The 25448-nt window shown below is 38.3% G+C and overlaps 1 protein-coding gene across 1 annotated transcript in view; it reads left to right on the forward strand.

Moving 5' to 3' along the window:
- The first annotated feature begins 1033 nt into the window (after positions 1 to 1033).
- VPS41 (VPS41 subunit of HOPS complex) overlaps positions 1034 to 25448 on the forward strand; it is a 114783-nt gene continuing 90368 nt past the window's right edge. The window contains exons 1-3 of the mRNA XM_071429816.1: positions 1034 to 1157; positions 4704 to 4742; positions 24023 to 24130. Coding sequence (XP_071285917.1) covers positions 1137 to 1157; positions 4704 to 4742; positions 24023 to 24130 — 168 coding nt within the window. The 5' untranslated portion in view covers positions 1034 to 1136. The remainder of the gene's footprint in view (positions 1158 to 4703; positions 4743 to 24022; positions 24131 to 25448) is intronic.

The following is a 25448-nucleotide window of genomic DNA, read 5'->3' on the forward strand; positions in this document are numbered from 1 at the left end:
TTCAAATTAAATTTATTCGGGATAGCTATTTTCATATGTTCTTGCACTGAAACTGTAACTTTGATAACTCTCTCTCTCAACCCTGTGTACCACTTTCAGTGTGACTTTAAAGAACAGTTCTAGCTCTTCTCAGCCAAAATTCTGGCAATTAGTTTCTAAAGGTATAGCAATGATATACATTATTTTCATAGCCAAGGTAATAGTCTCTTGCAATTAACTGTATGGCCTTAAGGTTTTGCAGTGTGGTATTATAAGATTTCTCGTTTATTGCCAAAGGTAAACTGCACTGCACAATTTTAAATTCATGGCTTCGAACCCAAGGACGCATAACACTGTAGCTCCACCTTAGATTTTAAATAGCTCTAAAGGCAAAACCCAAACTGTAAAAAGTTCTGCCTATTGCTTTTTAGCTTTGATTATGTTTTTAACACATAAAGAAAGCCGCTTGTACAACAAAGACATTGAAGTCTTATTTTATGCTTTTAAAAATCAAGATGCAGCAGCTTCCAGAATTGTAGAAGACATTTAGGCTTCTGAAATCCTTCTCCTGACATTAGTGTGGGCCATTTCAATACTCATGATTAAGTAAAAAGTACAAAGAGGACCAAAGCTGCTACACGTAGTCTCTAATGGAAACCGGAGGATATAATGGCAACCGGATCTGTGCTCGACCAGGTGCTACTGAGATGGATGACAATTAAAGGGCCCGGTCCGGGAGCACTGGCAGTGCTGTACACAACAGTGGCAGCAGGCAGGCTGTCAATGGCTCTTGGCTTCAGCTACACCCGAACCCTCGCTCATCAAGCGCCAGCTCATCAAGCACCGCACTGGCTGCCTTCAGTCTCATCACAGCTGGGTGTACCATGGAGCTGGGAGATCATGCTGGTCTCCCTCAGAGAATCGATGGATTTCAACTTAAAAAAGCGTCTCGCAGCTAAGGAGGGTGGAGAGGAAAGTTAGCGGGGGTGTGCCCTCCGTTTTGTACGGCATCGGCACCACACCTCAGCTGGGCTGAGGAAGGAAATAAAGCGGGGGGGAGGGAAGGAAACGCTTGCTTCCCGCTGAAACTACATTTCCCAGAGTGCCTCCGCCTCGCCGGCTTCCTGCCTCTCACATGACAGCTGCCTGGCTGCGCCATGGCGGAAGCCGGGGAGAAGGTAGAGACTGTCAATGCACTGTGGCCGCAGCGCCGAGGAGTGGGGCTCAGAGCGGGACGGCGGAAGCGCGGGACTGGGGCGGGGGCACCTGGGAGCGGAGGGGCGGAGGGACAGTGGGACAGTGCCTGTGCCAGGGGGCAGAGGCCGGCAGCCAGCCCTGCGGTGTGCGGGGCCGTCGGGGACAGCCTCGCTGCACCGGGGCGGAGGAGGGAAGATGGAGGCAGCGGAGCCGGGGTTTGCCCGGGAGGGTGGGTTTAGAAGTGCGTCCGACGCCGCTGTGGAGCCAAGAGCTGTCTCTCTACCGAGGGACATAGGGACATGACCAAGTTCATTTCAACAAGGGAATTTTTTTCTGAGAAAAAACTTGAGGATTTTGGTGCTGTTTCCTTAATCGGGTGGTCTCCTAAAGTTCCCCGTCCCTAGGTTGCTCTTTCCCAAGAAAAAATTGAAATAAAGGAAAAAGTGAAGTTCCTGGTCCTTTCAGGTACTTTCTAAATGCTTCTTTGCTGAGCCAGTATTTGAACAGACAGCTGAGCTTTGCAATATTTGTCAGTCATAGATGCCTAAAAGTGAGAGAGTCTTGGAGATACTTCAAGGTAACCGGCCATGAGAAAGTTAGAGCATCTGGTTTCCACCTTCCCTGCTGACAGAGTTTTGTTGAGAGGGCTTGGCTTCCTTGGGGGAGAATTTTTTCCCCCGAGATTGATGAGTTTTTAACTGTGGCAGCCTTTGGAAGGATGAAACAAACTTGGACAGGTCTTCTCTGACAATACAGTAGATTAAACTAGCCTATGTTTTGCTCTCTTTGGACTGTGATAGGAGAGTTTCTTTATTCATTTCAGTTTGTTTCCTGTGGGTAGCATGCACACCTCTGCTGAAAGGGCTGTGTGTGTGTTGTGCATGTGTTTCTGTAAAACTCAACTTTTTTATCTTTCAACTTCTGTCAGGTTTACATTATGGGCCTAAACACATAGTGGATTACATATGGTGTTTGTAAAACCAGGGAAAGGGAAAACCCTATACGCATCATACTGGAGAGCCCACTTAAGAATATTTTGAGAAGTTATGTTGGATCTTTTAAGTGAGAGATTATAATGGTGAGAGATTACGTCATATTTCTATGGTTTCCTGATCTATGTTCCCTTACTCCATTCTTGGGCTACTTAAGCAACAGTGTTTGTCAGCTGGCTGAAGCGTACTGCTGATTTTCCCCTAGAGTCTGAGATTGCTAAAGACTGCTATTCCTACATGATTTTGGATTCTGGTTGTCTACAAATCCCTTTTTATGGATTTCCTTTCCACAGTTACAAGGCTACTAAAAAGTGGAAGTGGAGGATAATGCTTTCAGTTCATGCATTGGGAGGGAAGGCAAAGGAACATAAGAAAGCCCCAGGGCAACCAAATGCCATGAAGCATTTACCTGTATTCGTATGCTATTTATGAAATGTAGTATCTGAGATTGCAGTGCCTTGTGAATACAGTAGGGATACCAGGGTAGATGTCCTAAATAAAAATAGATAGGTATTTTCTTAGTTCACATGGATTGATTATTGGATTTAAATTCTTGCATGCCCTAATTTTATATGTCAGTATCCTCTAGGGATGCCTTTGCACATAACTTGTGGCTCAGTTAAGTGGCTCAGGTGGATGTGAGGACCAGCTGCTGTCTCAGTAAGTGAGCTGTTAACTCCATCCTGCACATGTGTTGGTCTGACAGCATGGTGTTAGATAGTGAACTCATCCTGAAAGTAAGTTTCTGTTCCTAGACAACCAAAACAATTGGAACCATGAGGGGCAGGTGTAGTTGGTGTAGCTGCACTAGCAGAAATGTCACTTGCTGTAATTCCTTTGTTTGGGAGAGATTTTTTTTTTCCCCCACACTGTGTGAATTATACCAAAATACCACAACAGTAATGCTATTAATTTTGATTTATTAAGCATTTGAGTAGGTAGCTCTTGGTATTCAGAAGAGAAAATAATTGTTTTTTATTAGGAATCTGATGATACTTTGTGTTGGACTTTGTGTGTTGTTCTAGCTCATCCAGTCAGCTGGCAATATTACACCACACTGTTTTAGTTCAGTTCTCACTTGGTTATTGTTAAGATGCACAAAGATTGTATGTAACAAAATTGTAATTTCCTGAAAAGTTACAGCAGCTTGTGATTAGAGACTGGGAGATCAACAGACAAACAGTTGGGCTTGCAAAGTTGAACCTAAACTTCAAAGGATGCCAGGATTTTACTCCATCTTCCCTTGATTCCCATGTACTTTTTACTTGCAATTTCCCAATTCATGACACAAGTGTAGACTACACTGATAACCCTTCTATGGGATGTGTATTTTAGGGGTGAGTCTGTCTGTAGTATGTAAAATGGAGGAAATGGATGTCAGTAATTGTGGTAACACCTTGCATGAAGCTTCCAGTAGCTGGTAGTAGTGCTGCTTTGCTTCTGTCCCATCTGCTGTGATGGTCATTATGGTCACATTATGGGCATCAATGTGAGCCTCCATGAATGAAAAGTAAGCCTTTGCTTTTGGTGTACAGGTCACAATCAGTGCATTATATAAACATAGAAAAGAAATAAATATGAGAAACAAAAATTTACACTGGTTGTCAGTGCATTAAATTTTCTCCCTTTTCCATTTTTCTCTAAGCTGTTGGTAAGGGTGTAATTTATTTATTTTTTTTTTGTCTTGTCTGGTGGAATTCTGTACCTATTAATCTTACTCTTCAAAGACTCCATAAGATTTGAAATGCTGCTTTCTCTCTTACTTGTTCTTTGTTTATATCATATTTTATTGTTAAAATGCTTACATTCACTGCTGGTGTATTAGTTGTAATCCTTTATTGCTATTGATAAAGATAAATACGTTAAGTAAATCTTCGTTTTGCTGACTTCTTTGAGGAGGCATTGCATCAGCAGATTTTCTCAGTGAGCAGACGAGAGATGAGCAGGAGTTGACTTAAAAAAATCTTTTTCCAGGGTAGAAAGAATCATCTTGCTAGAAAGATGTTTTAAAGGTACAGTTGTTTTGAAGGCAGGAGAAAGCATTAACATCAGATGGGAAGGAGAAAGTCATTGAATGCTGGATTTCTATGGAAAATGGTTTGAAATTATTTAAGTTTAAAATAAGCCTATTAACAGCTAAATAGTTGAATAGCAGAGGGGGCTTGTGGATAACTTGAGAATGCTGTTCTGCCATGAAAGTCAAGATATGGGCAGTTTCTTTGCAAAATTTACTATTGGTTCCGGAAGAGGGGAAGATAATCACAGGGACAGGTTCTCAGATCACTCAGTCACTCTCCCTTTTTGGGTAACTGACAACAGAATCCCTGCTGCTCCTGAGTCTCACTGTGACACTCAAATGCGAGTGCAAGCACAAATCGAGTGTGAATGACAAGGATGGAAACTCTGAACTTTGAGTTGCTTCTGCTTTGTCTTTCATTTCTTAGTAAGGGTTTAAAAGTACTTCTTAAAGGGAAATACTGCTTGTTTATGTATATACGTAGCTATTTACCCCTTTATTTTTTGTGTCCTTTTCAGGAAACCAGGTCTTATGAGGAATCAACAGATGAATCTGAGGTAACCCTTCTTAAAATGTTTCATACTCAGATTTGTGTCACTGTGGTCAGTGCTAGTTTTTTTGTCAATATGGAGTGAAAAAAACTGTTTCACTGGTTGTTTTTAGAAATTTGGCCAGTATTATGTACCAAGGATTGTTACTCTGATCTTAAATTATTAAAAAGAAGCTGTGAATTGCTATTAGAAGCTTCTTTATATTAAAAAAAACCACATTCACCCCATTATTGTAAAATTAATTATGTTGAGAGATGAATTGAAGTGCATTTGCTTCTGTTTTGATAAAATGAAAATTTGTAAGTATAATTATATATGCAGTAATACTACATTCAGTTAATTACGTTGTTATTTTAATAGCTTCACAATCTCAACTTAATCATGTCCTGTAGACTGTATTCTTGAGATGATGTTTTGTCAACAATTGTCTCATTTTCTGGAGAGGTCTGCCTACACTGCTGTAGGTGATGGGAAAAGGGGGCTGGGGGTGAAGAGAGGAAGGAAGCTGGAGAGAGTTAAGAGCTTGTCTCTGAGCAGTAATGTTATAAATAAAGCTCTTAGGAAGATTTTGTTTTTTACCAAGGGACAAATCTCCATGCTGGGTTTAAGCACTAAGCAGACAGAAATCCTCATTTCTATGACAGTGGATAGTGCAGAGACTGTAGTGGTGGATTCTGAAAAAATCTTTTTGTAGTGGAAGGTGGCTTTGTTTCTTGTGAGATATTTTTTTTCTTTCTGCCATTGAGTGGTTGTCTTCAGTGGCACTGAATGGCAATACTGGTGAGAAGCAGAGGTTTTTGGCCCTTTAACATTGCTCTGTGGAACAGCTGCCCAGGCCAGACTTTTTTTGTCCAGTGTGAAATGCCTTCATTCTGAATAGTGCTTTGTGATGTGGAGATAAACAATCACTGGGCAATGTGTCAGTAGAATAGTAATCCTCTCAAGGCTAGACATTCACAGGATAGTGAACACAGATACCTGCTGAGGTGCTTTTTTTAATCTTAAAGCTTATTGCAATGAAAAAAATGGCACTTTTACTGGCCTTTCAAGATTTCAGCTTTAGCAAATAAGTATTTACAGCAGAATTAAGTATAAATGGGTTGCCAGGTTGGTGGAGTTTTACTAATTTTTCCCTTAAGAAAAATAGGCATCATGCATCTTTACAAAATTTAAAGTCCTAAAATTTCAACTAGACCTATGTTAAAGTTGACATCTATTCTTAATGTTAATTTCACATGCAGAGAGAAGTAAAAAGGAAATTTATATATTGAGAATGTAGATATTGGATCTAAAGAACAATTGTCATTCTAATGTCTATGAAAATGCTTTGCATTAGCCATCTTTAAGTCTAGTCTTTAGTATCTTGATTATCGGTATGAGAAATGACTCTTCACTTTTAAAAATTTCAAAGGTTTATTAAAAGCTTAACAAAATACAACAAATGAGTGAATAAGGAAGAAGGACAGCATGCTTGGAGTAGGTGACCCAGCAGCCACAAGCTGGTCTACAAAATGGCTGCTCTGTGTTTTACACCCCGGGGGTTGCACTGGACAACCCTGTCCCCTCTTAAAGCCTGTCAGTCAACTCTTCTTTGCCGTTTATTGGTGGAGATCACTTTCTTACAACTTGATTGGAGGTTAGGTGTTGTCATGCTGTGTCTCCTAGTAACAAGCCTTCCCCCTTCCCAAATGCCCATGCGAGGGGCACAGGTACCTGCCCTCCTTCCGCATGTCCCGATTACCAAGGCCGTCCCTTGGCAACAGTACCGGGAGAGGAAGGGGACTACAGGGAGAACAGAGGACATCTAACCAACAAATCACAATAACATAACTGTACATGAATAAAACTTCTCTTAACATGCACATAATAGTCATCTCTTTATTGTGAGAGCCAACCATCACATTACACATCTATAATAATCAGAAAATAGCTAATGGAATGAAACTGATTAGACTGTTTCTAAAGATTGTTCAGATAAAACCAAAATGGAAAAAGCACAAAGTGTAAAAATGTTCTTAGTGCTTGCTTATATTACTTGAAGTATGGTCAGAGTTTAGATCAAACTGATGGCTTCACTCCTAGCTCTTGTGATCATAAAACTGTAATTATTTCTTTTGAATGGCCTATAGTTTGAATAATCAGGGATGTATTTTATGGTGGTGGTTCTAGAATCAGAGACTCTGATTCTTACAGCCTGTGTTGTTTTAGCCACTAAAAATATATTTATGGCATGGACTTCATAGACATCTTACCATAGTACTAAAAATTTTTACATATATAGTTACTCTTGCAATAAAATTAATTTAAATTCTTTGTATAAAGTTGAATATTGTTACTAATTATTCCAGAGGGCACATGACACATATCCAACTTACATTATAGATGTGCTTTCTGTTATGGAGAAATGCAATATTAAAATTTCCAATTTTGAGTAAATTATACCCCTGTCTGAATTGGATGTGTAAACAAAGTATGGATTTTTTTTCTGATGTTTTTACGCTTCTGTGCCATTATTTTAGCAAAGAATCAAATATACATTAATTCTATCTCATGCAGCAACTCTTACTATCATTCCTTTAGCATCTTCTACCAAATAAGATTCTAGTGCTGTTTTGCTACCTGCTTGGTTTATTTTGAAGGACAGGCTCTTTAATAATTGCCAGGATGCCCATTTGCACAGACTTGGTGGTAGAGCTTAATAATAAGCCTCAAATGTGGAAGTCTACAAAAACTATCTTCAGTGTATGTCATCTGAAAGCTCATCAATATAAGTTTGGTTCCAGCAATGGCTGCACAGGAAATTGAGTTCCTAAGGCTGCCCTGGTGTAAAATGCTTCTCAGCTATTTAAGTCAGAGTGTGTAAAATGCAAAGGTATCAATGAGCAGAGATGGCGCATTTGTTCAGATCTTAAGTAGACCTTTCTTTCAATATAGAGATAGCTGAAATTACTAGTAAAATTTGTAGAACTGGTAGCACTTGTAGAAGTGTTATTACATTTCTTTCCTAGTAACTACAGTACAGTTGGCACTTTCCTATCATGTTCTTATATCTGATTTGGGGTATTACATGCTTTTTATTTTCCTGTAGTCAGACTACAATATATTATGCCAGGCTAGGATGAGGAAGCTGTATATCTAATAGTCCTTTAATTCTTAGGGGAAAACCTCCTTCTTTTGTGAAGTAATTTTACTCAGTCTTGAAACACAGGTATTTTCTTTTTGGCTTGGTAGTTTGGCTTTAGACATTTGGTTTTGGTGTTTTTTGATGGGTTTTTGCGTTTTTTTGGGTTTTAAATTTTTTTTTAAGTATATTTGCATTACTTATCCCAACCTTGTCTAATCATCACATATGCAGCCAGATTTGAGGGTGGATCTGAGCAGGTTTGTTTGGCTGAAAAATCCTAGTTTCAATGTGGTTTCATTGGCTTACCTAATTTTATTTTATAGCACCTGAAGCTATATGTTTGGACTGTCACATTTGATGAGATCTAAAAAGTAGATAGCAAAGTAATCAGGCTTTTGGCTATTTGGAAACTGTGGAGGGAAAAAAATCTCCATAAATTATGTACAGCCTGAATCTGAATTTATTTTCAAATTATTTTTCTTTCTTGCAATGCATCTGTTGCTGTAAAATCCTTTATCAGTTGAGCTGTTTTCTGTCAGACAGATAGTTATGTTTTGCCAACTAATTAGCAAAGAATAAAAGACTTAAAATTTTCTCCTCCATTCTTATTTACTATGGGATTATTAGCAGATTGTGCTGATCCAGCATGTGACTTTTTTACAGGAAGCACCCTTTCAAGAACAAATGTCCCTGGAATTATAAATGCATGCTATGTCCCAAGAAAAGATCCTTGATTATGTAAGGCAGAAGTCACTGTTTGTGGTTTTGTTTCTTTTTTTGATGCTGCACTACAGCATAAATTTTTTTTTGCAATTGTTTGCTTGTTAAACTACAAAAAAAAAAGCCACGTGGGTGCAGATGTTCTGCAAAGAGGTATTAGAATAGTATTTTTTAAAGAAGGTACACTGATACCTGTATTCTTGCTTTTTTGTTAGATACATCAATGTGTTAGTCATCAGTATTGCATATATTTTCATTCTAGCACTTCTATTTTTATATGTCCCCTTAACATTTTTTTGCTGTTTTGATCACTGTTACCCTGGGAAAGGGACATGTTTGTTCAATTAGTTTCTTGATTAGTTATTTAAACGCTATATTAATAAATTCTACGAGAGTTTGTAGAGAGAAAGGTATTGTAGAAATTCCTGTTAATCCAGTGCTCAAACTATTTCTGGTGGTTTAGAAATATCCCTCTCTGATACACTTTTACCACTGAGACTAGTGGTGGTTTGTTGTTTAGGGTTTCGAAAAGAGATCAGAGCAGGAACACAGCTAGGAAAAAATGTAAGCCTTAAAAAAAGTCAACTAAAAAGCCTTGATATTTTCTTTCTCTTTTCAGTGCACTCCAAGTTTTAGTCTTGTAGGTTGGGTCTGGATTAGGTCAAAGCAATTAAATCATTTCGAGTAAATAAAGCATCTGGTGAAAAAGGCTCCTTGTCATATTGTGTTTCCATCAAAGCATTCTCTTAACATGGGGTGTGGAGCACTGGGCTGGAAGAGGTAAGCTGTTCTGTGGATAGTAGCATTTGAAGGGGCATCACCATTACAAGAAAAATTGATGGTTGAAAAGTAGATATGGCTACTGTACTTCAGTCTGAGTTGCCTTTTTTTGTCTACGGTCTGACCTTTTCCAAAGTAATTATTTTAATCATGCCACTTTTCCTTTTTACTGAATAGTTGTACACTAGATTATTTTTTAAAATGTAAAATGGGAGAAAAATGCTCAAAAAATATATTCTGTTTCATATATCGGACATCTGAAGAGAGATTGCTTTTCTCTGTATGGCTTTAAATTAAATTGGCCTTTTGGGGAGAATGGAAGGAAAAGTTCCATAAATTCCAAGTACTAAGTTCTCCTTATTGATGAGGAAATGTATCACGCAAATAATTTATCAATTTGAGTCAGTAGGGTGAGCATAGTAAAATATTTATTGAAGTTTAAATGGAATCTTTTCCTGCATTAATTTGAAAAACAAGTTTGCAGTGACTAGTAACTAATATTATAATAAACATTATTAGAGGATTGACTCGCAGGAAAGAAATTGATTATTGCAATATTCTTTTAAGATGTTCTGGTTTTGAGTGAAAATTAAATACTTCATTTAATGAGCTATTAATATTAACCAGAAGTGCCTGTTCTATTTGTGTGTTGTGGCATACATAAAAAGTAAAAATGCTGCTGTGCTTCCTACATAAATTAAAAGCAATTGCAAAGCTACTGTGTTAGCAGAGGATGTAGACGTGGCTTTCCCAAAACATTAAATGTACTTCGCTGTATGGAATAACACTCCTGGCTGCAAAAAGAAAGTAATGGTGAAATTCAGCTCTTCCCCAATGGTGGGTAGGTGAGCTTCAAAAACTGCTGTTCTCAAAACTGCACTGTCAGCTTTTCATATGCAGTAGATCACAAGGTGGCAACTGAGTTGCTTGAATAGTGTTCACAGGGGAAACAAATGTTTGCCCAAGTTCCTTACTCAGCAAAAGGACAATAAAAGTAGAAATCCATAGCTTCATTGATATTTGGACTGAGTTTGGATTTTTCTGTGCTGGAATTGGATTTGGACATGGAAGATGAAACAGCCTATCCTGTGCTGCCTCTGTATAGTGCACTTGGTATGGATGGATGTATCCTATGTTTTTGAACACTGAAGTGGATTTGGAAGTTTCAGGTGTTCTTTGCCATGCACAAAACCGTCAGCAAAATAAACTGAGGTAGTTGAAATGAAACCAAATTATATTATATTGACTTTCTACTACTATTTTTTTTAAACACACCATTTATGAGGATTGGTCATGTGCAAGTATCTCTGTGTTACTTATGCTTCGAAACTTGGCTGATGCCCAGCTCTTTCAAATCTGTAGGAGTAAATCTTCAATTGGTGTTGTGCAAAAATAGTCTAATATTCTGTATGTCACAACAGTTTCGTGAAGAAATAAAATGCTCTCTGTTTTGTCTTTCATCTGTGTCATTTCATACTGTAAATGCAGCCCATTTTGAGACATTCACAGGCAGCCATATCATCTTAATTCCATGCTCCTGGTGTGTATCTGCATTTTCCCAGAGTACTAAATAAATCCCTATGGAAAATGCGTGGGGAGAACAGAAAGCTGCTGTGTGAAATTTTACCATCCTAATCCATATTTACCAATTTTACAGCTAGGTACTGGAAAAGCATTGGTGATGTGCCTTATGAACAGTTGTAAAGGAATGAGATCAGAGGTTATTCATGTTTTTCACAGAACTACCACTACTGTATTTTCACCATAGAATTAGGGGAAAATATTTTTAGCAGCATAAGTCACAAACATGCTGTCATAGTTTAGAAATTTCAGTCTTTGTGCCTTTTTTGTGTACCAATAGTTGCAGATTTCTTGTACAAGTTGAAAACTGTAATGGCTTTCTAGCTTTTATTCACTATTGCTCTACCTGCTTTTGAACCAGTGACTTCAGGATGAAATGCTCTTTGCTATTCTCATTCTTAAACCAGTTTTTTTTTTTTTTCTGCTTTGTTAAAATTTTCCTTTAGGAACAATTTTTTTTAATGAAAGTAATGGAGGAAAAGAGGTTTGTGTTCTCTCAGTGAGCTTCCAGAAGGTCTGGTAAAGTGCTCAGGATTTAAATTCAGCACAGTAAATAAAACAACAACTTGCAATAAAACGGTATCCCAGTTTTGGTATTATCAAGCAGCTGGGTTAAAGGCCTTGGTCTGAGTTTTTCTTGGTATTCTGTTAATGTTAGAGATTTCATTGCATTGACAGAAATTGAGTTAGGATCCTAATTCTGAAAATTGCAGAGATAGTCCCTTTATCACTGAGGTAGGAGCTGAAGTCTGAAAACCAACCTAGGGATGGAGAAACGGTAATGATGAAGCTGCACTTCATAATAGTTACACAACCTGTTACAATAATTGTCCTTGTTTGTTCTGTGGCACTTGATTCTTCAGCAGAGGTGGATATATCATCCAAAATAGTGGGGGATGAGTGCTTTCTTCTGCTTGGTTCTGGATTTTTTTTCTTCTGAAGGAAGGCCAGGTAAGACCTAGAAATGGCTAATCAGAGAAGCTGTGTTTGCATCACCTTAGAACACAGAACATTTGTTTTTTTCTTTTTAAAAAACAAATATGGGGATGTCTACTTGAGGAGCTTTAATAAATGAGTTTGAGGTGTGTGATAGGTTGATGCTGGCCAAACGCCAGTGCACCTATGAAAATCATTCATTCATTTTCTTCTGCTATAGTTAAGCAGAGGAAGGGAAAAGAAAACGCAAGGGGTGAGATAAGGATTAGGAGAAAACACTTTAAGGGCAAAACAGGCTCAAAACTCTAAAAGGTATAAAGGAAGAAAAATTCATTAACAGAATTAAAAGAGGATAATGAGAACTAAAATAAACTTTTAGAACACCTTTTCCCCCATGCACTTCATGAATTACAGGGAAACTTGTATTACAGTCCTCACCACAGCTTTCAGAAGAATCTTAGCTCTGACACTTGGAGCACCTCCTCCTCTCCCTCCGTCTTTTTCACCTCCCTTAGCGTTCTCATGCTGTTCTCATCTGTCTTCACTTTTTCATTTTCTCTGACTCAGGAGAGAATTGGTGTTTGTTGGTGTGGTGGGTTTTAGCGCTGGTTAAATGCCAGTGCACTCACTAGAATATACTTACTTATTTCTTGTTCTGAGATAGGATTAGAAGGAAGGCAAAGTAGGCTCAAAACTTGGAAAGGGTATAAAGAAAAGTTAATTAACAGTAATGAAAAGAAAGAATAATAAGAATCAGAATAAAAGTTTTAGAACACTTCTCCCCCCTACAACCTTTTCTTTCTCACTAACAACATAAAGAAACAATTTAGTCACTTTATCACTTCTAGAATAGTCTTTCTTCATGTCACTTAGGGAGAGAAGTCCCTCTTGTTAATTTATGGAGACTTTTCTACAAGAAAACAGTTCTCTCGTGGCTTTTAATTTCCACAAATAGCCGTCTGGAAATCTGCAATCATGAAGTCCCTCCCATTTTTCACAGCTTTCCCGACAGCTACGTTTATGGGCCATGTCAACTTATGAGGTACTATTTTAAGGATGAGCTGTTCAAGAGCAAAGGTTCTCTTTATCTGTCTTTGAGATCATCTTCATCTCTGAGAACAGAAATCTTCTTTCCCTGGGGCAGAGAGTCTTCATCACTTTTTTTGTCTCTCTCTGTTCAAACTTCTTGTGGGATCACAGCTACTTCAACATTTGCTTACTTTAGCATAGAGGCTTTTGCTCATATCTACAATTTGAACACTTAATCTCCCCATACTTGCAATGAGTTACAGGGAAAAAGAGTCTGATATATCAATTACTTTCTTCTCTGTAGCTTTGCAGGAGGATTTCAGCCTCAAGAGCAAGGCATTTTTTCATCCCTCCCATCTGGGACTTGACTCTTCCTTCACTGACCTTGGTGTTTTCATGTTGTTCTTCTATGTGTTCTCACTCTGTCCTTTTTTCTCACGTGAGGGAGGATTGAAGGTCTGCAAGTCTTATCTGTGCACTGAAAGAGCTGGTATCTTGCCTGGGGCCTGCAGATGGTCACGTGAGCCCAGCCAGGCTCGGTAGCTTGCAGCCAGAGCCATGGATGGGCTGGGGGAGCAGCTAGGATCTCCGCAGCCAGGCCAAGGCTCAGCTGCAGCACGCCAGGGGCCGATGGCCTCCCCTGCCCTCGCCCTGCCCAGCAGCTGATGGGGCCTGGTCCTGTGGCAGAGCCCACCCAGCCTGGCCCAGCTGAGATACGGGCTGGGCTGGCCTTGTTACCTGCTCAGGCCAGAAGCAAAAGAGAACTTCTTGGGATTTTTTTGTCTTTAACGTGTATTCACAGAGGTGCATTTAGCTTACTCAGTGGTTTAACAGATTGTCAATTCTTAAAACTAATTACTGATTTTTTTTTTTGTCAGACACGGAGGAAACTGCTAGCAGCTTTTCTTAGGAAACTGTTGAGGCACTTCTGCGAATGCCTCCAATGCAAAACCAGCACAGCAGGTTCATTTCTTCTCAAGTTCTACCAATTGAAACAGTTTTTGTAGAATTCTGCAAAATTGTGAAAGGTTAATCTTGTCCAGGTTCTGCAGTCAGGGAATTGGTCACTGTGCCTCTGTCTCAGTTGGTCACATGGGGTCTGCCAGCACTGTGCAAGCCGTGGCAACTGCCAGCTCCACTCTGCGCCTTTTCTTCATTTGGGACACCAAAAAAGAAAGGCTGTTCCACTGCTTTTGTCTTTCTGTCTGCAGCATGGCTGGTTAAAAGTGTCCAAGTAAATAAAGTCCATTACAAGCCGTGTTGAGAGAGCTGCAGCCATGCCAGGGTCCAGCAGCCCCCTCTGGGAAAGGGGCCCTGTGATGGTGTTCACAGGGGTCTTAGGATGAGGATCTGACTCCATGTTTCAGAAGGCTTGATTTATTATTTTATGATATATATTATATTAAAACTATACGAAAAGAATAGAAGGATTTCATCAGAAGCCTAGCTAAGAATAGAAAAAGAAAGAATGATAACAAAGGCTTGTGGCTCAGACTCTCTGTCCGAGCCAGCTCACTGTGATTGGCCATTAATTAGAAACAACCAACATGGGCCAATCACCTGTTGCATTCCACAGCACCAGATAACCATTGTTTACATTTTGTTCCTGAGGCCTCTCAGCTTCTCAGGAGGAAAAATCCTAAGGAAAGGATTTTTCATAAAAGATGTCTGTGACAGAGCCCCAGCTGGCCCGCTACTCAACTGTACAGAGCAGAGGGCAAGAGAGCTTACTGCGTTTTCTTCATTCTTGAATGTGTTATCCTAGAGGCGTTTCCAGTTGGCTTAGCAGAGTGCCAGTTTTCCAAGCTAGCCAGTGATTGGTTTTGCCAGGCATGGAGGAAGCCACTAGCAGCTCCTCACAGAGAATCACTTCCACAGCTGACTTTTTCCATCTTCACCAAAAATCAATTATTGCAAAATCAGCACAAGATGCTGTCTCTTTAAGGACCAGATTAGATTCTAAATTATACTTCATGTGTTTCTTGATTGTAAAGAGTAACAATCTTCTAGAGGTTTTGCAACAATGAAAATAAAAAAATTTAAATCTTTGTTGTGAATTTCCAGCTATTTTTTCAGAATTAATGATTATTTAAATTATTTCTACACTATAACATGGGTTCCAGTTGGTGTGAGAAGAAGCAGGATTTGGGCGAGGGTTTTTTCCTGACTTCCATATCAGAATGGCAGGCAATAGATTGTCTTGTGTGCAGTTTCTTTCAAAAGTGGCAGCATCAGAGGCAAACACCAAAGAAGCCTGACATTACAATGGAAGAACTTTGAGTAAATAGCTGCCTCCTTTACAATGATAGTGTTACATCCTCATTGCCCACCTGAGTAATTTGCATCTTTTGACAATTTTGACTTCTAAAACTTTCCAAAGAAAAACCTTTATCCTACCCCTATTCTGACCAGAATTGGTCATCATCTTCAAATAGATTTTTCCCAGTGATGCTGATGAAAAATAAGACTCTACTGGTATGCGCACGTGATGCAGTTAATAGTGGGTCAGATTACCTGAAGTCGAACATGTTTGCTTTAAGGGTAGAAGGAAGTGGACAAATGTCCAGAAATATTCCTGGGTTCCTTCTGATAATATACCAATTTAATGTGTAGAGTTCAAAACTTCTACCCCTCATCTTTAAAGTACAAGTTATATTCTGATGCCTGCAGTCATAAGGCAATAGTAGGATTTATAAAGACCGACTGTTTTGTAACTGTGAAATAGGAATATAACAAGGAAGAGGGGGAGAAAGAAAATCTACCTCATTACAGGTGTAACCCAGTTGTAATTGTACTTAACGTTGTGAGCAGGGTAAGCATTTAGGTAAAGATTAGGAGTTTTTCTTCATCTCCATGTTCTTAAAAAACAAACAAAATAATGTATTAATTGGTTTTACCAGATAGTGCAGGGACTTTGACATGGTCAGGGGTGGAAGTCAAAGGGATCTCCCAACTGTGTTGTGACATGATGATGTCACTTCCTTAAATTCATCAACAGATGTTAGCGATGTGTTACAGCTTGCTGCTTAATATTTTCTACTTTTATTAGCCTTCCTGCATGTGTTAAGTCATGTGCTGCTCCCATGTGGTATTTTCACTTGCAGCAGATTTTTTTGCTAGATATTCTTATTCATTTGCCATATTCCCTTGTATTGCAAATGAGCAGTGTGTTCATTTGCATATGTCAACCTCGAATTAGTAAATAAAATTCCTTTTTTCCTTCCATGTATTATAAGAACATCTGTGTTTTTAATATATGGAAAGAGGTCATGGAAATACAGGATGGTAATTGTCTGCATTGCCAAATCAATTTAATCTGTGGTCAGTCTTGAACTCTGTCCTCTGAATGTCTCTGAGCTCTGTGAGTCTGCTGCTGAGATGGGAGCTGTGGCCTGCCTTTTGCAAGAACCACCTATAGTATATTTGGTGAGCTGTTCATGCTGGATTCTGGTGTCCTGTGAACAGCTATTTCATGTCAAGCTATAAGCAGTCATTAAAAACCCTGTATTGGGAAGCTGTGTCATGAGGGTTGCCTGGCTGGAAGTGAGCTTCTGACTGAGGACATGGTAGTTTTGGAGAGGAAGAAGATGGGGTTCCTGGCAGGCACACTGAAAAGTGTTGAAATTTGACTTGTAGTCTAGGCTGAGAGGGCTTGATAAAGTGTTTGAGGGAAGTTACGGTATCAGCAAAGATCCATCTGAGGATTACAAGGGGATGGAGCAGAGGAGATTGGTAAGAGGGGGGCTTGGGGAAGACTTGTGAGCCTTCAAGACTCTGCAGTCTTAAAAGTGGAGGTTAAGTGTTGAAGTGGGAGCCAGGCCCTTTATGTGTTTTGTATAATTGGATTATAGGGGGCTTGGATTGACTGGTACTGTGAAGGCAGTACTTCAATCCTTTAACCTTCATAATATTGCGGTGGGGCAGAGTCACTGTTTTCCATTTGTGTCCCAAAACTGAGAGTAACCCTATCAGCAGACCTAGTCCTACAGAGCTGTAGTGGAGAGTTGCTCTGTCTGCATCTTGCCTTGTTGTCCAAATCAGCAAAGTTGAAGAATTTGCTCATTGTCCTAGCTGACCAAGGGTGTCTAAACTGAAGCATTATTTCCAGGGTGAAGAAACTGTATGGTTTGTCAATTACTGTCATTAGATACAAGAAAAGTATGACAAGTCTTAGTTTTTTAGCATACAGTTACTAGAAAATGTTTTGGTGTGAAATATGATAAAGAAGGAAGTGAGAAATTATGCACATGGATATTTGCAGGGGTGATATTGAGAATATAGAGACTTCTGTCTGATTATCTGGATTACCAGATGGTCTGAGCCACATTTAGCCTGAATACAATGTGGGTAGAGAAAACTAGAGGTGACAGATAAGTGAACCTGCTTGTCTGAGGGACTTAGTGTTAGATATTTTCCCTGTAGATTTTGGGGAGTGGGGTTCAGCAAATGTAAAATCAGATTCATCTGTAAATCTGTATCTCTTTACCTTGAATGAATGGAGATTAGTTGGGTCCTAACAAAGGTCTGAGGTTGAAAATAGTCACAATTTCTTTATTGGGCCAAAGGAGACATTATGACCCATTTGGTGCAGCTCCCACATATAGAAATGCTGTGAAGGTTTAAATAAAAAGCTTTATCTGTATCTTCTGTTGGGTAGTATTTGTCTTGTCATGGAAATCTTGTGGCAGTTAACCTTAAGTTTGTAAGGTTCTTGTTGGGCTCCCTTATCCAAAGTAAGGTTTGCACAGCCATCCTGGGTGCAATCCTGCCCTTCCAAGCCATTCTGGTGATGAAAAGGGTTTGCAGAGAGCCAGGGAGTCAGATGTTGGTGTAAAACCTCACTGGTGATGTTCCTTTCATAGCAGTCTGGCTAGAAGTCATCCATTCTGCTTCTCATCCACACACCAGACACTTGGCTAAGTACTCTTTGCTCCCATGTCAAATAGGGCATTTATAGATGAAAGATCATTTCCATCCAATCTCACAGGCCCTCAAAACTAAAGCTGAGACAATCAGTCAATGCCCTGATTAAGACATTATTTCTATTAAAAAAATTAGGATTTGGAGATGGTTATACCTTGGATCAAGTCAAGATGTCAAAACCAAGAAAAGTAATAAATGATGTTGGCAACTGTGTTCTGCTGGGTATTTTGCTGCGCTTTGAGCTTCTGCACATATACAAGAGAAATAAGGAACTATCCCTGGAGACTTCATTTTGGGGCTTGAGGTCTTTTTATGTTGGTTTCTTTTTATATATGTCATTGAATTTCTGTAAGAAGTGGAGATGCCCCCAGTGGAGCACTAAGGAGGTGTTTATTCATTTTTGCATAACTTAAAATGTTCTATGAGGTTTTATTTTAATTCAAAAATAATTTGAGTTGGTTTCTTTGGTTCTACTGGAGATTTTCATATAGTGTGTAAACTAGTAATTCTGGAGCTCTAATTAGTTGGTTTAATTTTTTTCTTCTGTGTAATAGTGATGACTATTTAAATAAATAAAATGCTGATAGGGTTTCTCAAGGTCTGACCTGTATTAAATGTCAAGAAAAGTTACTCCCACAAATTGCCAAGTAGTAGTCTCTTCTCACCTTTTTGCAGTAGTATTGGGGTTGCATTTTCTGCAGCAGAATGAGGTTTTTGGTTTGGGTTAGGTTTTTTTTTTTAATAAGATTTTATAATGTGTCCTAAACATTAAGTGTTCAGACACACAGAGGCAGAGCATTTGAATGACCCAGTAAGCTAGAGGGTGTTGCAATTTAGGAATAGTACTCCTTGCTTTAGTGCTCTCACTGAGACTCTACAAACCACATGCTTCTTGCTTGCTCCCCTCTTCACCTGGGGTGGGCTGGAGAGTAGGAGACACAAAAGGGAAAGATGATGGGTTGAGATAAGAACAATTTACTGGAAACAACAATGAGATAAGAAAATGAACAGTAACAGCACATACTAATAACTAAAGTGTATAAAAGAGAGAGAGCGATTCACATGCGAAAATACTCACCCATACTCACTTGCTACTCTGGGTTGGAACCAGCATTACCCAACCCGTCCTCTGATCAACAAGAAGGAACCCTTTCACCTCAGAGAAGGGGCTCCTTCTCCTCAGTGTGGGTCCTCCCCATACTTGGCAATGGCATAAGTGGTGTAGGATAGCCTCTCGGTCCTAGCCATGCCTCCCCTGGTTACTGCAAAAATTAACCCTGACCTGGCCAGGAGGAAATGAAGTAACTCACCCTTTTTCTTATAATCTCTGAAATCAATGTAAACTTGATAGAAAGCATGTAAAAAAAGAAAATTAACTGTAGGGTTTTTGTTTATTTTGTCTTTTTTTTCCTTTTTCAGACATAGCCTTTTAAGAAGGCCTATGACACTAGGGCCTTGTTGGAGTAGGGTGTAAGTGTGTCCTTTTTGAAATTGCTTCAGTGATGGACTTCAGCTATCTTTGTATTGGAGTTTAAATGCTTTGCAGGATCAAAACTTGCAGGCATAAACAAGGCTGGAATGGACATTTAGAGTAATTGCAATTTTATCTGGGACCGGACAGAAGATGTGCAGCAAAGGGGAAGGACACTTGCCTTATAGTGTATGCAATGTTTATTTCCGTAAAGGCTTTGAAAAACTTTGAGGGCAAATTGTGTGGTAAGGATGACACTTTTGCTATCAGTACTTGTAACATAATTTGAATATCTGTAATCAATAGAACAATGTTCATGTGACAGTCTGTCCAATAGGCAGATCCTCTGCTCCAGGAGCAAATGTGGGCTAATGAAATAACTCTGGGAACTGCCCACAGGTTCCTTCTGAAAATTTTCTTCACAAGGACTGATTTCAGATTTTTTTTCTTTTTTCCTACTCATGGTTCCAGCACAGCAGTTCCTGTAGGCAAAGCTAGGAAATATGGGGCAGAATATCTGAAGAAGGTTGTGAACCTGAGTTCAGAGAGGCTGGCGAGAATCCCTTGCAGTGGTACTGGCCTGTTGAGAGAGCTTGTTGAACATGTGTAGCTTTTGTTAGTTTTGTAAATCCGTTCCAGAAGAAGAGCTGGTATTCCATAGGTACTGGGTGAATGAGAAGGAATTTGTTTTCAGTTCAGGAGTGTTCAGCAATGACAACTGGAAGAGCTCTCAGTATGAAGGAGTTTGTATTAGTCTTGGGGGCTAATCAGAGTATTTCATTCAGTCGGAAATGTGCTTTCAGTGGGAAATGTTTATGGATGCCTGTTCTTTACAGCATGTTTTAGCGATTTGCCTGCTAGCTTTAGCTTTAAAAGGCAAGTGAAAAATCAAATGGAGTATGAGTTTCAAGTTAGCATTCCTGTTGTTGAAAAATGGTCATTATTTATTTTATCACATCACAAAGGTACCTTCCTCCTGACAGCTCTGTGGGCCTCCTTGCCTTTCAGAATTTAAGGCTGCCATGTGTGCTTTACAAAATGTGCTTTACACATTTTGTGAAGTAAATATTTATTTTTCTTTTAAAACGTTTGTCAAGAATATCAAAATTTAGTATTGTTATTTTGGATAATTTTAGGCATTAAATATTGAAGTAGTACTAAGTGTTGGTATAAAAAGCAGTCTTACAAAATTTATTTTCAAATTTTTAGAATCCTCTAGGAGGGTTTAATTAAAAGTGTCATACAGTTAGTAAAAATACGTGTAAATTCAGCAATTGTTTTTTTTATTATTTTTTCCCTTAAAAAAGGAAAGCTGTGAGTTCTCTTGTATGGGGTAAATTTCACTCAGTTTGTATCTTAGCTTTGCTGCAAGTCAGGACTTGTACTATTCCTCTAGGTTGTCATAGAAACACAGCTAACTGACATCTCAACTCAGGCTGTTCATGGTTTAATTTGTGGGTTTTCAAGATTATTAAAATTTAACAAAAATTATTGATTTGCTTTTATTAACACTGGCTTGTGTTTACTTTAGAAATTCAAACTGCATAAAAGCTTTTCCTAGTAGAAAAATACCTTTAAAATTATTAAACCCTGATACTCTAAATAAGAGATCGTCAAATTCATTTAATATATCAGAGTCTGAAGCAGTAATCTTGAATTTTTGAAAATCACCTTTTTATTTCATTTTGTTTACAGTAAAGTGCTCCAACCTCATTTCAATTCACCTTTTAGCTTGACTTTTATTTAACATACAAGATACCTGTCAAGAAAGCGTGAAATAGGTACATCATCATGCCTAATATTTGGGAGTTTTCATTTTATTTACTTACTTACTTTGAAGCCATGGCAGAATGCTGGCAGAATGCTTTGGTGCACTGACTTTTGAAAGTATATATTTTTTGTATATGCATGTGCAGAAAAAATGACTTAGTTTTCACTCATAAATAAGACAGGTAAAACTTATTTACAGTAACTTTATTTAATGGTCCATGGATGAATGATTTTATGCAAACTACTCCAGAGACTAGAATTAACTTTTCATGTTGGTTGCACATTGGATGTCCTGGCCCCAGCAACATGTGGGATCTTATAAAAACTAGATGACTGGCATTCAATTTTTACTTTTATGAATTTATTCAATGATTGCCCATGCATTTCAAGTATAATCTTTGTAAGCAATGTATAAAATGCAGTAATGTGTTAATTGTTATAATGGACACATACTTCCTTACACTCTCCTTCCATCAAATGTACGCTTTTTACTTTGACTTTACCTCCTCCCTCTACCTTGTAGCCATTTATTAACGATCTGTAGGCATGAGGAATTTGACTGATTTATATACAGACCTGTAATTTGACATTGTCATTCTGTCTAGTAACAACTTTGTTCAGTGTTAGATTTACTGAATAAAATTGTTTCTTAGTGGACATTTTGACATCCCTCTTCATACTCCTACGTCATGCACTGCTGACATCCCTGTATTAATCTCATTTGTATTCTGTCTTAAAACTCTCACGTAACATTTTAAAACACTCTTTTGCAGCATATTTCTATAAGCAAGGGACTAGGTATCTATAAGCCATAGGTGTATATGGCTTTTTTGTGTTTTGTATGAGGTTATGTAAGTGTTACCATATATGATGGTAGCACACATAGTAAATGGCCATACTATTTAACTTGGAAAAGCCTGGCTTTAGTACTGCAAAAGCAATTTAAACAAAATGCATTTTTTTAACTTGTTAACATGTCTCTCTTCCAAATTTATTTTTTGCATCGTGTCTACAAGAAAGTGCTGCACAAATACAGTTCTGCTGTAGGCTGATACTCTGCATTTTTAGGAATTGGAAGGCAGTAGTTGGTGGGAAGTCAAAGCACTCCTTTAACTAGAGCACTGCACTGGTATCTTCTGGTTGCTTAAGAATGAAAGATGTTTTATATGGAAAACATACTTGTTGGGGAAGATGAAACAGGAAAACCTTATAAATATGATTGCCTGGCAAAAGATTTTGAGAATATGGAAACTATAAGCAAGATTGAAATGAAAGCAAGCTTTGAGATACCTTAGTTACTGAACAACTGGAAAACAATGGTATGGCCGGACTGGAGGTAATCCCCTTTTGATGAAACAAGACCCTCTGCTTGCAGACAGGTCCAAGGCTCAGAGCAGACCCTACTAGCTTGGCAGAAGGGGTCCAAAGAGTAGATTTAGGGTTTAAAATGTACACAGTATGTTAATGTAATGATTCTTATAGGCTATATATAAATGCTATAGGATTTGTATATTGAATTAGATTGGTTAATGTGAATTAGAATATTCAACACAGAAGAAGATTTATTGTATGGTAACGGGAACCTCGCTCTTTACCTTCTCCCTCTCTCGAGCCTGCTTCGAGCTGTGGCTGGCAGCTCCTAGCAGCGCCCCTGCACCCAGGCCCTTTGCAGTAAACAGCAAGTTCCACAACCTGGCTTCAAGGATCTCTCTTCTCTGTCCGTCCCAACCGTCCTGCCCCCCGTTGCTCCTACACATACTCAGTGTTGATATATTCATTATAGTCAATAGCAAGTGTAGGAGAATATTATTGCAGGTATACTGTTTCCCAGTGAGGACCAAGGGATATGTAAGGGTTTGTGTATGTCTGTGCATGTATAAGATTAATTGAGACTTACTGAAGCCTGTGGAATCTCTCTGGCATTGTACCTCTGTACACCAGCTGTTACAGATAGATGCCTATGACCAAAGAGCTATTTTGCAACTAGGATTTTCTTTTCCTAAGAGATAAGCATGTTGGGTCTTCTTTGAGCAATAAATTTGCTGCTTGGTTTTTTTTGTTTGGTTGGGTTTTTTTTTGTTTTGTTTTGGTTTTTTTGTGTGGTGTTTGTTTGTTTGTTTGTTTGTTTGTTTGTTTTTAGCTTGGATTCCTTTCTTTTCACTCTTTCCCCCATGGTCCTTCCTTGCATTTAAGTAGTGATTGGGTGATAATACCTAACATGCATGAAAAGAGCAGAACGCTTCAGTATTTACCAGAAAAAGATCCTAACATGCAGAAGATAAAAGTGATTCATAGGAGTATAATGTGTCCAGATCCTCTTCCCAGAAAACATATTTATAGTATTTTTTTTTACCATAAGCCCATTGGTGGATTTTATACAATTAACTTATTCCTAGTGGATTCTTCTTATTTTTGTTCACAGCATTTTGCCTCTATCCTTCCTACAGAGGTGCAGCATCTTGTAAAGGTCGTGAAGTTTCTTGTAACGTGCATGCTTCAGCTTTCAGTTCATGGTGGCTACAGTGACACACTTTATTTTATCATCCTTCATTATCATATTCATCCTTCTTGTATTTTACTTCTAAATTGCAAATTACTAACTTTATGTAACAAAGTATACATGCACATTTTTTCCTGCTTTTTAGATATCAAGTGCCTCCTACAGCTAAATTGACATGCTGCTATACAGACTTTGCACTCAGAACTTTGGAGTAAAAAGAAAAACCAGTAACAAAAAAGCACAGCCCAAACCCCTTCAGATGATTAAACTGTGATAGTTTGGCTTTTGATTGTAATGGCTGTTGTGAAGAGATCGCAGTGATCCATTTTCGCCTGTTGCTGTGTGATAGTTTTGGGGTATCTTTTAATTTGTTTTTTATCTAAAATAAACTTATAAGTATTTTTGTTGTTTTTTCTCTCTTGCTCCCTTTTCTTACACTCCTAAAAATTTAGGAAGATGAGAGTGAAGAAGAACCTAAGCTCAAGTATGAACGGCTTTCTAATGGAGTGACTGAAATTCTCCAGAAGGATGCAGCCAGCTGCATGACAGTGCATGAAAAGGTATTATGTGACTTTGTGGCTGAGATAGCACTTCTGCTCGGTTTTATATATTTATCTGTGTTTATAGTGCATCAGTATATTTCTGTGTAGAAGTGATGCCAAAGCTAGAGTTGCACTGCAAGGCATCAGTGACATAAACAAAATTTACCATTAACCTGTATTGAGAAATCCACATTTTCTCAGTGATAAAACAAGTAGTTCACATGGTTCAATTAACAGCAGATCCCTCAGAATCAATTTCCTTCTTGTTTGTATCAAGCATTTTTCAGTGGTAAACACATTTTCTCAATGAGGAAATGAGGTGAGAATTCAAGATGCAGTGATTTATTAGATGAGATGTTTACATAAGCTACTAGAAAAATGCTCACTCAGATTTAATAATGAAAAGTATTAAGAACTGCAATCAAAATACAATCCTAACTTTTCTTTATTCAGAAAGGAAGTTGGCATATACTGTGGTTATTTGTACAGCTGTGCCAGCAAAGATCAACTTGATCATGTCAGGAACTTAGCATATATTTGGCTGTGGAAGACATGTTAATGCAGTGTAGAAGAAAGTAAATATTGTATTTTTTGTTTGCTTAGGCTTTACTTTTGGGGGGTGTCATACTAACACTGGCCTGTCCCCCTTCCCTGATTCAGTATGTTAAAAAGAGAGGAACTGCACATGCTAAGAGATTTTGATGTACCAGAGGGATGATAAGGATAAAGACATATCTTAACAGGATGATACGGATAAAGACATATCCTAATAGACAATGCAAACTAAAGAAATTTTTAAAATAATTTATATTTTGTTCTTTAAATAAATAAACTTCATATGATTCTTTACTGATTTAGACAATTGCTTTTGTGTTTTATGAGTTTTCTTCTCTTTTATACATACTGTAAAACATGTTAGAATATTGAGGCATACTGAAGTGCAGCTGAAAATGTGAGTTAATGATTTGTCAACTACTAGTATGTAAAACATAGTAGCTATTTTCTGAATATATAATTTTTCACAGCCTGTAATATCTCCTTAACAGTTATTGTTGAGGGATCTATCTTTATTATTTGGCTATATTTTTAGATTGACTTGTGCTATGTTTCTTTTCCTCAGAGGACTGTTGCTATGGCTCAAGAGGCACTTAAGATGAAGCTTGTATTTTAACAGTGTGAATGAAAACAATAAGTCTTTTTAAAATGTTTTTGACAACTTAGAATTACACAGATATTTGGAAAATTGGCAAGCATTTCCTTTTTGTCTGTAGCCTGTTTCTGTTACCTTTTTTTCCTGCATCTCAGGTAGATTTTGAAAGCCAGGAGTTTAACGGGA

The sequence above is a fragment of the Agelaius tricolor genome, unplaced genomic scaffold (assembly GCF_023055355.1).
Source record: "Agelaius tricolor isolate 1412-34295 unplaced genomic scaffold, bAgeTri1.0.p SCAF_6, whole genome shotgun sequence".
In the NCBI taxonomy this organism is placed as follows: domain Eukaryota; kingdom Metazoa; phylum Chordata; class Aves; order Passeriformes; family Icteridae; genus Agelaius; species Agelaius tricolor.